This window comes from Rutilus rutilus, assembly GCF_951802725.1.
Source record: "Rutilus rutilus genome assembly, chromosome: 2".
Taxonomy (NCBI): domain Eukaryota; kingdom Metazoa; phylum Chordata; class Actinopteri; order Cypriniformes; family Leuciscidae; genus Rutilus; species Rutilus rutilus.
In genome coordinates, this window is record NC_140210.1 from 59,026,580 (window position 1) to 59,039,551 (window position 12,972).

The 12,972-nt window shown below is 43.4% G+C and overlaps 2 protein-coding genes across 3 annotated transcripts in view; both read right to left on the bottom strand.

Annotated features, from left to right (window-relative positions):
- The window catches only part of LOC311286309 (calmodulin-regulated spectrin-associated protein 3), a 17,349-nt gene extending 9,823 nt beyond the window's left edge, over positions 1-7,526 (bottom strand). For both annotated transcript variants that reach the window (XM_084402450.1, XM_084402449.1), the window contains exons 1-4: positions 6,594-7,526; positions 1,598-1,839; positions 838-978; positions 149-226 (exon numbers count right to left, since the gene is read on the bottom strand). In XM_084402450.1, the coding sequence (XP_084258576.1) occupies positions 149-226; positions 838-978; positions 1,598-1,839; positions 6,594-6,720 (588 nt within the window). In that variant the 5' untranslated portion in view covers positions 6,721-7,526. The remainder of the gene's footprint in view (positions 1-148; positions 227-837; positions 979-1,597; positions 1,840-6,593) is intronic.
- LOC311286453 (apoptosis-associated speck-like protein containing a CARD) overlaps positions 1-12,972 on the bottom strand; it is a 467,220-nt gene that overhangs the window by 234,040 nt on the left and 220,208 nt on the right. The gene's annotated exons all lie outside the window — the stretch shown is intronic.

Below are 12,972 nucleotides of genomic sequence, written 5' to 3' on the forward strand. Positions count from 1 at the left end.
GTGTGCGTGTGCGTGTGTGTGTGTGTGTGTATGTGTGTGTGTGTGTGTGTGTGTGTGCGTGCGTGCGTGTGTGTGTGTGTGCGCGTGTGTGTGTATGTGTGTGTGTGTGTGTGTGTGTGTGTGTGTGTGTGTGTGTGTGTTCACTCACAGCAGGCTGCAGGTCAGTACAGGGGTTTGATTTTGGATTCTCTTCAACATCAGTGTTTTCCCGCAGCTTCTGATTGACCTGCAGAAGAAATCGAGCAGTTTAATGTGTTTCTGACATTCACTGCAACATCTAGAGTGTGACTTGATTTGATTGAGCTGCTTTCAGAAAGTTGTACATGCAATACGTTTGTACATATAGCTGTGTTTGTTTTGCTGCGATCCCATTGGTCCGCTGGTTAGGCCAGTTATCCAATCACAGCCTCTGATGAGGGGAAAGTCACATGAGGTTTGAGGGATTTATTCAGAAAATGTATTTCCATCATTAGGCATGTCTTATCCGGTTTAAAAAATATCCACCTCAATAATATGTTTTTTATGCACATTTTTAGAATTTATGCGCATCTTGGCATTTCCATCCGGCATATCTTTACACAATATCTCTAAATTCACATAAAAACAGGTGGATGGAAACACAGCTATTGTCTGTTGTTTTGTGTCGTTTCCCTGTAATACGTCCAGCTTATGCTTTATACGTTGTTATAAGTTAAGTTTTTGTCAAGTTTAGCCAAGCCTTTATCTTTCTGTTCTATATAATTCATCTTTTCAGATCCTTTTAGTCACGTTCACACTGCAGTTGAATCCGGTTTCACTCCACTTCTGACTCTGCGGTGTGTTTGTGGCTTTAGGAACCTTGTTGATCCAGAAGAGCAGAGCGTTCTCCCAGCTCTTGCCGGCCCCGAACTGATCCGTGTCCTTCGTCATCTTGACCCGACCCACTGTTTCCATAGCGCTCAGTGACATCAGCGCATCAATCACGGCCAGATGGGCCCCCTGCAACCAATCAGAGAACAGACACGGATCCGTCAGCCAATCGAATCACACGTGAGTCAGTGTGTCGTTCCCTCACCATGTCGAACAACTTGTTTCAGATTTATGGCTTTGATTTTCTCACAGTTTTAGAGTAAAACATGTTTTTGAAAATATATATTTCATATAAAAATTTAAAATAGTATTTGTGCACATTTTTCATAACAATAAACGTAAAATTCTGTAACTTTTTTTACGTTCACTTTTTAAAACCGTGTTCACTTCAGCAATAATCTGCCAAACGTCATCTTTGAAAAGAGATCAAACTTAAGTCTGTCGCTCTAAAGCGTTCAAGATTTACCACAGTTTAAGATGAAAATGTATCAGGTCTATGCTCAAAAAGTAAATAAATGTATTATAAATACAGCGAAAATATAATTTAGTACCATAAAAACTGCTAAAAATACAAAATATGAAATAAAAAAACATTATCGGACTAAATTATGGTACATTCATTTCATTAAAAAAATAAATAATAATCTGTCATTTTTGACCGACACGTGAAGAGCACCAGAGGGTAAAGCAGCGACAATGAGTGAACGAGTGAGCGGTGACGCCCACGGCTAGTGTGTGTTTCACTCACCATGTCGATGGGTGTGTGGCTCAGCTGTGCAGCGGTGACCGGCTCCTGCCGGTGTGTGTGTAGCGGGATCAGGGCGTAGCGGTCGAGCAGCTGCAGGAGAGAGTCGTGGCCTGTAGGGGGCGCTGTGACACCGGCCAGAGCGGATGAGGAGAACACACTGCAGTACAGACCAGCGGACAGCAGGAGGCGCTCTACAGCGGGACACACTCCTCCGTCCTGATCGAGCCCAGCGGGAGCACTCTCTACACACACACACACACACACACACACACACATGAGAAACAAAGAGCGGAGGAGGAGAACACACTGCAGTACAGACCAGCGGACAGCAGGAGGCGCTCTACAGCGGGACACACTCCTCCGTCCTGATCGAGCCCAGCGGGAGCACTCTCTACACACACACACACACACACATGAGAAACAAAGAGCAGATGAGGAGAACACACTGCAGTACAGACCAGCGGACAGCAGGAGGCGCTCTACAGCGGGACACACTCCTCCGTCCTGATCGAGCCCAGCGGGAGCACTCTCTACACACACACACACACACACATGAGAAACAAAGAGCAGATGAGGAGAACACACTGCAGTACAGACCAGCGGACAGCAGGAGGCGCTCTACAGCGGGACACACTCCTCCGTCCTGATCGAGCCCAGCGGGAGCACTCTCTACACACACACACACACACACATGAGAAACAAAGAGCAGATGAGGAGAACACACTGCAGTACAGACCAGCGGACAGCAGGAGGCGCTCTACAGCGGGACACACTCCTCCGTCCTGATCGAGCCCAGCGATAGCACTCTCTACACACACACACACACACACACACACACACACACACACACACACACACACACACGAGAAACAAAGAGCAGATGAGGAGAACACACTGCAGTACAGACCAGCGGACAGCAGGAGGCGCTCTACAGCGGGACACACTCCTCCGTCCTGATCGAGCCCAGCGATAGCACTCTCTACACACACACACACACACACACACACACACACACACGAGAAACAAAGAGCAGATGAGGAGAACACACTGCAGTACAGATCAGTGGACAGCAGGAGGCGCTCTACAGCGGGACACACTCCTCCGTCCTGATCGAGCCCAGCGATAGCACTCTCTACACACACACACACACACACACACACGAGAAACAAAGAGCAGATGAGGAGAACACACTGCAGTACAGACCAGCGGACAGCAGGAGGCGCTCTACAGCGGGACACACTCCTCCGTCCTGATCGAGCCCAGCGATAGCACTCTCTACACACACACACACACACACACACACGAGAAACAAAGAGCAGATGAGGAGAACACACTGCAGTACAGATCAGTGGACAGCAGGAGGCGCTCTACAGCGGGACACACTCCTCCGTCCTGATCCCAGCGATAGCACTCTCTACACACACACACACACACACACACACACACACGAGAAACAAAGAGCAGATGAGGAGAACACACTGCAGTACAGACCAGCGGACAGCAGGAGGCGCTCTACAGCGGGACACACTCCTCCGTCCTGATCGAGCCCAGCGATAGCACTCTCTACACACACACACACACACACACACACACACAAGAAACACACTCTACACACACGTGAGAAACACTGCGGCAGAGAAATACAGGTAAGGGAGCCTTCATCAGCCTGAAGGGGTTTATTCTGAGATCACACACACACACACACACACACCTGAAGGGGTTTATTCTGAGATCACACACACACACACACACACCTGAAGGGGTTTATTCTGAGATCTCACACACACTTCTTCTTCTTCTGGGTAGTCCATCGTCGTCCGATGATGACTTCTCCTATAATTTGTGGGTTCTTTGATGAGACATATCTGTGTGTGTGTGTGTGTGTGTGTGTGTGTGTGTGTGTGTGTGTGTGTGTGTGTGACGAGCCATCAGAGAGAGACAGAGTTCATGACCAGAGTTTCTCTCACGCAAACCCTGCTACACACACACTGATACACACACTACTACACACACACACACACACACACACACACACACTGATACACACACACGCACTGATACACACACACTGACACACACACACACACACACACACACACTCACACACACACAGATACACTGATACACACACACTGATACACACACACTGACCCACATCCTGAGTCTGAGGTTCGCAAATGATCTGAGACAAGGACACACACACTGATACACACACACACACACACACACACACACACACACACACACACACACACACACACACACACACTGACCCACATCCTGAGTCTGAGGCTTGCAAATGATCTGAGACAAGGACGCACACACACACACACACACACACACACACACTCCCACATAGCCACATTGTTTCGGCCCAGATCTGGCTAAATCTGTGTATATTAAATAACTGTCCACCATACAGTGATTAGTGTTTCCATTAGTTGGGCTCGTAACTCTTATTATATCTATTGTCTCTTTCAGCCGCTGTGACAGTGTGTTTGTCAAACACATTTGCAGCAGCAAAGAAAGCTAAAGTGAAACGAGATCAGGTGATGATGGTTTCCTGTTGATGGTTTTATAATCATCATGATATAACCTGTTTCTCTGAGGTCATTTGAGTCTAACAATTGTGTTGATCCATTAATATATTCTCATCACTTCAGTGATTCTGCTTGTTAACAGGCTTATTAAGGCTGAGATGACTTCATATTTAATATACACAGATTTTGTGGCTCAGATAAGGTCCAGTTGTGGTTTATTTCTTTGCTCTTGGCTGAGATGTGGCATTGCTATGGCCTGCTTGTGGCCCAGATCTGGCAAACAGGAGCGAGCCGCCCAAGTGCCGTCATTCCACGCTGCATGTGGACCAGATCATCTTTCCACAGGTGCCAGATGTGGGCCGGATCTGGGCCGGATCTGGGCCGGATGTGGGTGTTCAGGGGTCTATATACTAACATCACTAGAGCTTCACTTCTCCTGACCCACATCAGTCCACTTTAGTCAGAGCTTTACTGGTCCCAGTGTTTACTGGTCTCTGTGTTTACTGGTCTCTGTGTTTACTGGTCTCTGTGTTTACTGGTCTCTGTGTTTACTGGTCCCAGTGTTTACTGGTCTCAGTGTTTACTGGTCTCAGTGTTTACTGGTCTCAGTGTTTACTGGTCCCAGTGTTTACTGGTCTCAGTGTTTACTGGTCTCTGTGTTTACTGGTCCCAGTGTTTACTGGTCTCTGTGTTTACTGGTCCCAGTGTTTACTGGTCTCAGTGTTTACTGGTCTCAGTGTTTACTGGTCTCAGTGTTTACTGGTCTCTGTGTTTACTGGTCTCTGTGTTTACTGGTTTGTGTTTACTGGTCTCTGTGTTTACTGGTCCCAGTGTTTACTGGTGTTTACTGGTCTCTGTGTTTACTGGTCTCTGTGTTTACTGGTCTCTGTGTTTACTGGTCCCAGTGTTTGCTGGTCTCAGTGTTTACTGGTCTCTGTGTTTACTGGTCTCTGTGTTTACTGGTCTCTGTGTTTACTGGTCCCAGTGTTTGCTGGTCTCAGTGTTTACTGGTCTCTGTGTTTACTGGTCTCTGTGTTTACTGGTCTCTGTGTTTACTGGTCTCTGTGTTTACTGGTCTCAGTGTTGACTGGTGTTTACTGGTCTGTGTTTACTGGTCTCAGTGTTTGCTGGTCTCAGTGTTTGCTGGTCTCAGTGTTTACTGGTCTCAGTGTTGACTGGTCTCAGTGTTGACTGGTCCCAGTGTTTGTGGTCTCAGTGTTTACTGGTCTCTGTGTTTACTGGTGTTTACTGGTCTGTGTTTACTGGTCCCAGTGTTTGTGGTCTCAGTGTTTGCTGGTCCCAGTGTTTACTGGTCTCAGTGTTGACTGGTCTCAGTGTTGACTAGTCTCAGTGTTTGCTGGTCCCAGTGTTTGCTGGTCTCTGTGTTTACTGGTGTTTACTGGTCTGTGTTTACTGGTCTCAGTGTTTGCTGGTCTCAGTGTTTGCTGGTCTCAGTGTTTACTGGTCTCAGTGTTGACTGGTCTCAGTGTTGACTGGTCTCAGTGTTTGCTGGTCCCAGTGTTTACTGGTCTCTGTGTTTGCTGGTCTCAGTGTTTGCTGGTCTCAGTGTTTACTGGTCTGTGTTTACTGGTCTCAGTGTTTGCTGGTCTCAGTGTTTGCTGGTCTCAGTGTTTACTGGTCTCAGTGTTGACTGGTCCCAGTGTTTACTGGTCTCTGTGTTTACTGGTGTTTACTGGTCTGTGTTTACTGGTCTCAGTGTTGACTGGCCCCAATGTTTGTGGTCTCAGTGTTTACTGGTCCCAGTGTTTACTGGACAGAGTTCTGGGTCATTACCACTAACAACCCGTGATGTTTATCAGTGTCATCCTGAAGGGGTTAACTGGGATAATGTCAGACTGAATGCACATACCACATAAAGATATGGACATAAATACTGATTTGAGTCTAAATAATTTTACACTGACAGAAGACGGGGAGTGTGGAGCGACTCAAGACTGAATGCTGCGATTGACCAATTTAGAGTATTTCAGAGTGACCTACATTACACACAGGCTGTATTAGTTTTAACACACATGATCGACATGCGTGAACTATGAATGCATTGCAGAAAATGTCTTTGGACACGCGAAACGCACCGGGCCGCTTTAGACAATGACGCTCTGAAACTCCTGTTACGAGCGCGCGTGCACGTGCAAAAACAAAGACATTTCCGTGTGTCAGTGTGTGTGTGTTAATATTTGGTGTTTGTGGCGATTGTGAGATATTAAAGTGTGTGTTAGAGCTTCTGCTTCATCACAGTTATATATGATCAACCGCTGAATCACGCGTAGAGCCGCGGTGACGCCCTCATCACACACACACACACACACACACACACACAGGCCCTCTGCCTCTGTTAAACCAGCTGTGGAAGCGCGCGCGCGGATGCTGAATGATGGTGCTGATGGTGCTGATGCTGCGGACACACACACACACACACACACGCTGAGGTTTACCTTCAGGGCTCCGGCTGAGGATCCAGCTCACACTGGCCCGGGTCTTGGCTCGGGTGGGGTCATACCGGTCCAGTGGGCAGAGGTCCGGCACCGGCGCGCTCTTCTTTACCGCGGACGCGTCCATCATGCGCGACGCGAGGGACCCGTTACCGGAGACGAGATCGAATAACGAGCGAAAAACGCGAGTCTTACAGTGTCATTCTTCCGTCTAATGTCCGTGTCACCAAGAGAACCGCATCCCGGAGCCGCCCATCATCCCCGTGCCCCGCGCGCGTCAGGTGTCCTGCTGCAGCTGTCAATCAAACCCGCCGCGGCCAATCATACGCGAGGGGGGCGGTGCAACAGAAGAACAGAGAGAAAGACAGAAATAAAGAAATAAAGAGTAACATAAAGAGGTTCCGAGAATGTTGTTTCGGGAACGTTTTCTCAACGTTCATCAAGTAAAAACAACATGCAGACAATAAAAAACGCGTAGATGTTTTCTCTCAACATCATGAGAAAACATGTGAAATATTAACCCTTTCACGCAAAGAGAAAGAAAGAAAGAAAGAAAGAAAGAAAGAAAGGAAGGAAGGAAGGAAGAGAGAAAGAAAGGAAGAAAGAACGGAAGAAAGAGAGAAAGGAAGAAAGAACGAAAGAAAGAAAGAGAGAGAGAAAGAAAGGAAGAAAGAAAGATAAAAAGAAAGAAAGAAAGAAAGAGAAAAAGAAAGAAAGAAAGATAAAAAGAAAGAAAGAAAGAAAGAGAAAAAGAAAGAAAGAAAGAAAGAAAGAGAGAGAAAAAGAAAGAAAGAAAGAAAGCACACACACACACACACACACACACACACACACACACACACACACACACACTCGCATCAGCTGAACAGAACAGTGAAACGCTGACTTCATACACACTCGCTCATACATATATATCTATACACACTCGCTAGGGAACCTGCACTCACACACTCATCCAGCAGAGGGCGCTGAACATCAACAGCTCGTGTAAGAGTTCAGGTAGACCAGGGCTCAGAATCCTGAAAATTCAGCTTTACATCACAGAAACAACTGATAATTTAAAGTATAATAAATTGAAAACCAATTATTTTAAATTGTAATAATAATATATCACAATATCACATTTCTTCATCTTTCTGCCATGTTCTCCTCTGCTAAAGAAACTCTTCAGCCTCTTATAAGTCCTCGTTCGTACTCCTCACAATTCTGACCTTAAGACCTCTTCTAAGGGTTAAGATGCTTTCTGAACTACCTTTTTCTTTACTAGGATTTTTTATTTAATGTTAAGAGTAAACGCCCACATTTCTATGAATTTTCTCACTAGGAGCCGCTCGTTGCTTTAAGATTCTGTATGAATACCGGCCCAGGAGTGGTAGACTGGGTACAGTTGAGACACTTTTTGCGTTTTGATTTTTCACACAAAAATAGATACTGAAAAGAAGTGAATTTCCACATGACATTTCATTAGCTTATCGACTAAGATATTATCAATCAATAATACCCAGAAGTAGTTTATATTTTCCACAATTAGCTCATGAAAATAAGGTGCTTTTTGTCTCAACCTTGTCTCAACTGTACCCATATGTGGTACAGTTGAGACAGTGCATGGTACAGTTGAGACACCCATTTCTAATGATGTAAAGGTAACTAACCATTCATTATAAATATGAAAAATAAAGACAAATAAAGAAAATAACAATTGGGCAACATTTACGTTTATTCAACCAATTATATTCATTCATTTTATTTAAATTAGCACTGGTTAAAATTTATAAAGCAGGAACAAGATATTAAACAATATTTATTAATAATACACAGTTTAAATATCACAAATATCAAATTTTATTTTCATTTGCGTCCTATGTTGGCTAATTACGACGTTTAACCTGTTATCATAATAACACTGCACAACTAAACAGTGTGTTTCCTTATAGAACTCTATCGGGGGTACAGTTGGTACACGTGTGTCTCAACTATCCCCCGCTGGCCACCTCGCATATTTCTCTAGATTTTGCAATTACCTTGCATGACACAATACCATGAAATATGCCAGTTTTTAGGGCACAGAATAACGTTTGTGGTGATACCAGTTACGTTTAACAGTCATATAGGGATAGTAAGCTATTCATTGTGGAGAGTGCATGGTGAAGTGAACGTCCTACTTTAGAAAAAAAACTTTTCCCGATATCTTCGGATCGGAGATGCGTCCATTGTTCAAATTTCCCACGATCAAAGAGGACACTAATACGCATGTGCACAGCAAAAATCACAACTTGTGCTTGCTGCGAACGCAAGTTATTTAAGGGGTCTCAACTGTACCTATGTCTCAACTGTACACAGTCTACCCTACAGGGAACGTTCACAATCACACGAGCTCGCCAGAAGCGGTGTGACGAGAGAGTTCAGCTGGAAAATGCAGAGTAACCCGTTTCACACACACACACACACACACACACACACACACACACACACACAACCAGAGCACTCATCAGTGCGAGTTTAGATGAATCAGCTCTGATGGTGTTTCGGGATCTTTTATTCGCTGTTCACTCGGGGAGTCGGACACACACGGACACCGGGACGCTTCACACACAAACAGTAAAGAAACGCTTCATTGTTTTCCTAATCTGCGCTCAGACTGATAGCACAGGTGTGTCTGTAGGACGTCTGCTAAACATCTGTTCATCTGGAGAGCATCTGCCGTGTAAAAACATCTGATAAACATCTCAGAAAAGGCAGTTTTACATACATATTATTTCAACAAAAATACATCAAATGTGAAGTGTCACGCAGGGAATCATGAGAATGTCAATTTCACTTTTTCACTGTTAATTATACAAGGATTTGTTCTTTTTCACGTCCAAAAACTGTAAACTGTACGGTATTTTACTGTAAAATGTATGGTTAGATCTATCACAGTTATTCAACCAACTATTAACCAATTGTTGTTTACCATTAAAATCACGATCATCTAACAGGAAACGTCCTAGAGCTGTAGTGCAGATGAGTAAAACTTTAAAAAGTGTGTGTGTGTGTGTGTGTGTCAGGCTGGAATGGGCGTATCCTCCTCAAAGACCCGTCAGTCAGGATCCGGATCCGACGTGAGACCCGTCATGATCTGGGAGGCCCTCCAGGGGGCGATCTCTCCACAGAAGAAGAAGAGGAAGAAGAAGAAGAAGGAGAAGAAGAAGGGGTCCACGCTGCCGCTCGGCAACAGCAGAACAGCATCACTGTCTCCAAAGCAACTGTTGCTAGGCGACGGCAGGATGATGTCAGAGCTGCAGAAGAGATTCTCCACCAGTTCATAATCGTTTTCAATCCATGAATCAAAGACTGTTCACACATTTATGTTCTGAAACCCTTTCTAAGACTTTAAAATGTCCATTTTTCTTGTCGTGATTCGAACATTAATGTTAATACAACATTCTCATAACCTTAGCTTAACATTCTTCAAAAGTTTCTTTCTAATATAATCCGAGAACATTAACGCCACCATTCAGCAAATATCAATGACATCAGAAGGAGGTTCCGAGAATGTTGTCCTGGGAACGTTTTCCCAACAACGTTCATCAAGTAAAGACAACATCGGTGTTACATTAATACACTACAGTGTCTCTGCTCTTCATCTGTCCAGCCTCTGCCGTCTTGCTGTCGGCGGAGAAGAAGTCAATGCTAATGTCAATACCCTAATTAAGAAATGTAACAGGTTGGATTAGCGAACATTTAATTATGTGAAAAGAGCATTAGACGATGTGGGTAAAGCTTCTACACACTGAAATAGAAACTATTTCATAATATATCACCATTATGATTAACCAAAGCACATTTTCCTTATCTAAAGTGGTGGACATGGAGCAGACCCTTGTTTTGTCCTGTTTGGAGGATCATGTGGTCATTATATGAGCAGCATGAGCCTTCTGCTGAACATCTCCCCCTGAGCACCAAGGAAGACAGGACACGGGTCTGGGTCGGGTTGCACCAGCCGTTCGTAAGTTCTTTCTTAAGTTGGAACGTAAAGTCCACACTAGAGGCTTAGTAACTACTAGCTAGTTTGTAACTAACTCTGTACTTTATTCCGTTGCACCATTTGTTCGTAAGGCAGAACGTTGCTAGTAGGTCGAAAAGCTCACCGTAAAGTAACGCCAGAGCTCGTCTACGGAGAGCCTGCCCACTCCCTATTAAGTTCTATTGTACCGAATTGTGGTTGTAGTTCCACCAGAGCTCCACTGGGGGCGATCGCCCATGAGTGCAGAATGAATGGGAGTCTATGGAGCTAGACGGCTAAATTTGTCTCTTTCACCCGATTGCCGTTGAGAAATCTCAGATTTGATAGTAGGTTTTGCAAGTTCAACATTATGCAATTATGCAATAATGCAGAGTGGAACTGCACTCGCCCTGTGAGCGCCCTCATGTGGAGCCAGAGTGGAACTGCAACCAGTTCAGAAGCCGGAAGTTTACTGAGAGTGGAAGTTCTCCCCTTATTAGACATTCTCTGGTGATGCGTAGTCACATAATATGACGTTTAGCCTCGATGATCCAATAGCAGCCTTCAAATACGTCAGCAAAAGTTGTGTTGAAATGCCGTGAATTTCAGTTTATCCTTCATTCTAACTTCTTTTGCCTCGCGTTACTAACAGTAAAAATAAGTTTCCATTATACGATAGCCTACTTGATCATTAATAACGTAAGTGTTTTTTATATGTAAATGACACTCAGAAACTGTATTTGAAATGAAATGAATAAGTAACAAGAAATGAATATTGATACAAAAAACCATAAGAAATTACGTTTATTGATCATGACTGATATTTGACATGCACAACATGGACCGATGCGCACAGCGGCGCGCTTTAGGACGGGATCGTGTTCAAGAGCCGCTAACAAAGTCATCTTTTCACATAATGTTTTCTCTCTTAAAATGTAAGCGAGTGTAAATGTCAGCGTTATTATATATGTCTAAAGAATTGAAGTCTGTCAGGTAAAAGAAGAGCTTATTGATTCAGTTCAGTCTGATATTTTATTCCAACCGCTACTCCTGATCGGAGGCTGCTGTAAATATTTACTTTATACGTAGAGTTACGCTTCAATGGTGCAACGCAAACATATTTAGAAGTGCGTAAGTCGTAACTTAGTGTCCATTTACGTCAAAACTAGGCTAAATTGTAACTTACGCACAGTTGGTGCAACCGGCCCCTGGTGTGTTGGTTCAACGCTGAACTGTCTCTTTAAGAGTGTGACGTCCGCGGTTTACCTCACTCCTGACATCATCAGGTCCGCCCAGATCGGAACCGGCCCGACGCCTGCTGTCATTCAGCCGGACCGCCGTGTTTCAGCGTTTAATAATGATACATGTTCAGAGCTGTGAGAGTTTGACTCATCTTCATTATATCTGAGTGACTCCACAATTAAAGAGCACAACCCTACATTTATAGGGATAATGCGAGGAATGCAACCCAACTGATGCGTCAAGGCAAACTTTGATGTGGGCTTGAGAAGAACCAGGAAGTGATCTAGATTTAAAAGCTTGAAGGCAATACAGTCTATCAGAAAAAAAACACAAAAAAAAAACAGAGAGATAATGTTGCTAAGGTATTTTCATTTGTTGCTAACACGTTTTAGATTGTTGCTAATATTTCTAAAACGCATTAGCACATTGTTAGCATAATTTAACACTTTTTTGCATGTTTTTATAGCATGATTTAACACATTGCTGACATGTTTTAAGAGGTTGTTATGACTCTAACATGATTTACTATGTTGTTGGGATGATTATCATATTTCTAATATGCTTAAGCACATCGCTAACATGTTTCTAACATGATTTAATAAAAAATAAAAATAAAAGTTGAGAAAATTGACGCAATACATGTGTTTATTTTAAGTGAGAAATATCTAAAGACCTTATGCCATTGTTTTAATTTAGTCTGTTAATATTTGTTTTAATAAGTGCTGGACAACGATTAATCGCATCCAAAATAAAAGTTTGTGTTTACATAATATACGTGTGTGTGTACTTATTTTTTATATTTAAATACACACACATGTATATATTTAAGATTTTTTTTTAATTTATAAATAAAATATTTATATACATATATAGACAGTATATACATGCAACTATTTCTCAAATATATGTGTGTATTTATATATACAGAATAATTATACACAGTACACACACATACATTATGTAAACACAAACTTTTATTTTGGATGCGATTAATTGCTGCCCAGCACTAGTTTTAATATTAATATTTTTAAACAGAAGAGCACGTTTGTGTGTTAGTTTTTGTTGTGGTATTAAAAATGCTATAATTACACCAATGTTAGTATGAACGGAAACATTGGTGCACAATTAATGTGTGTTTCATCAAACACAAAAGCA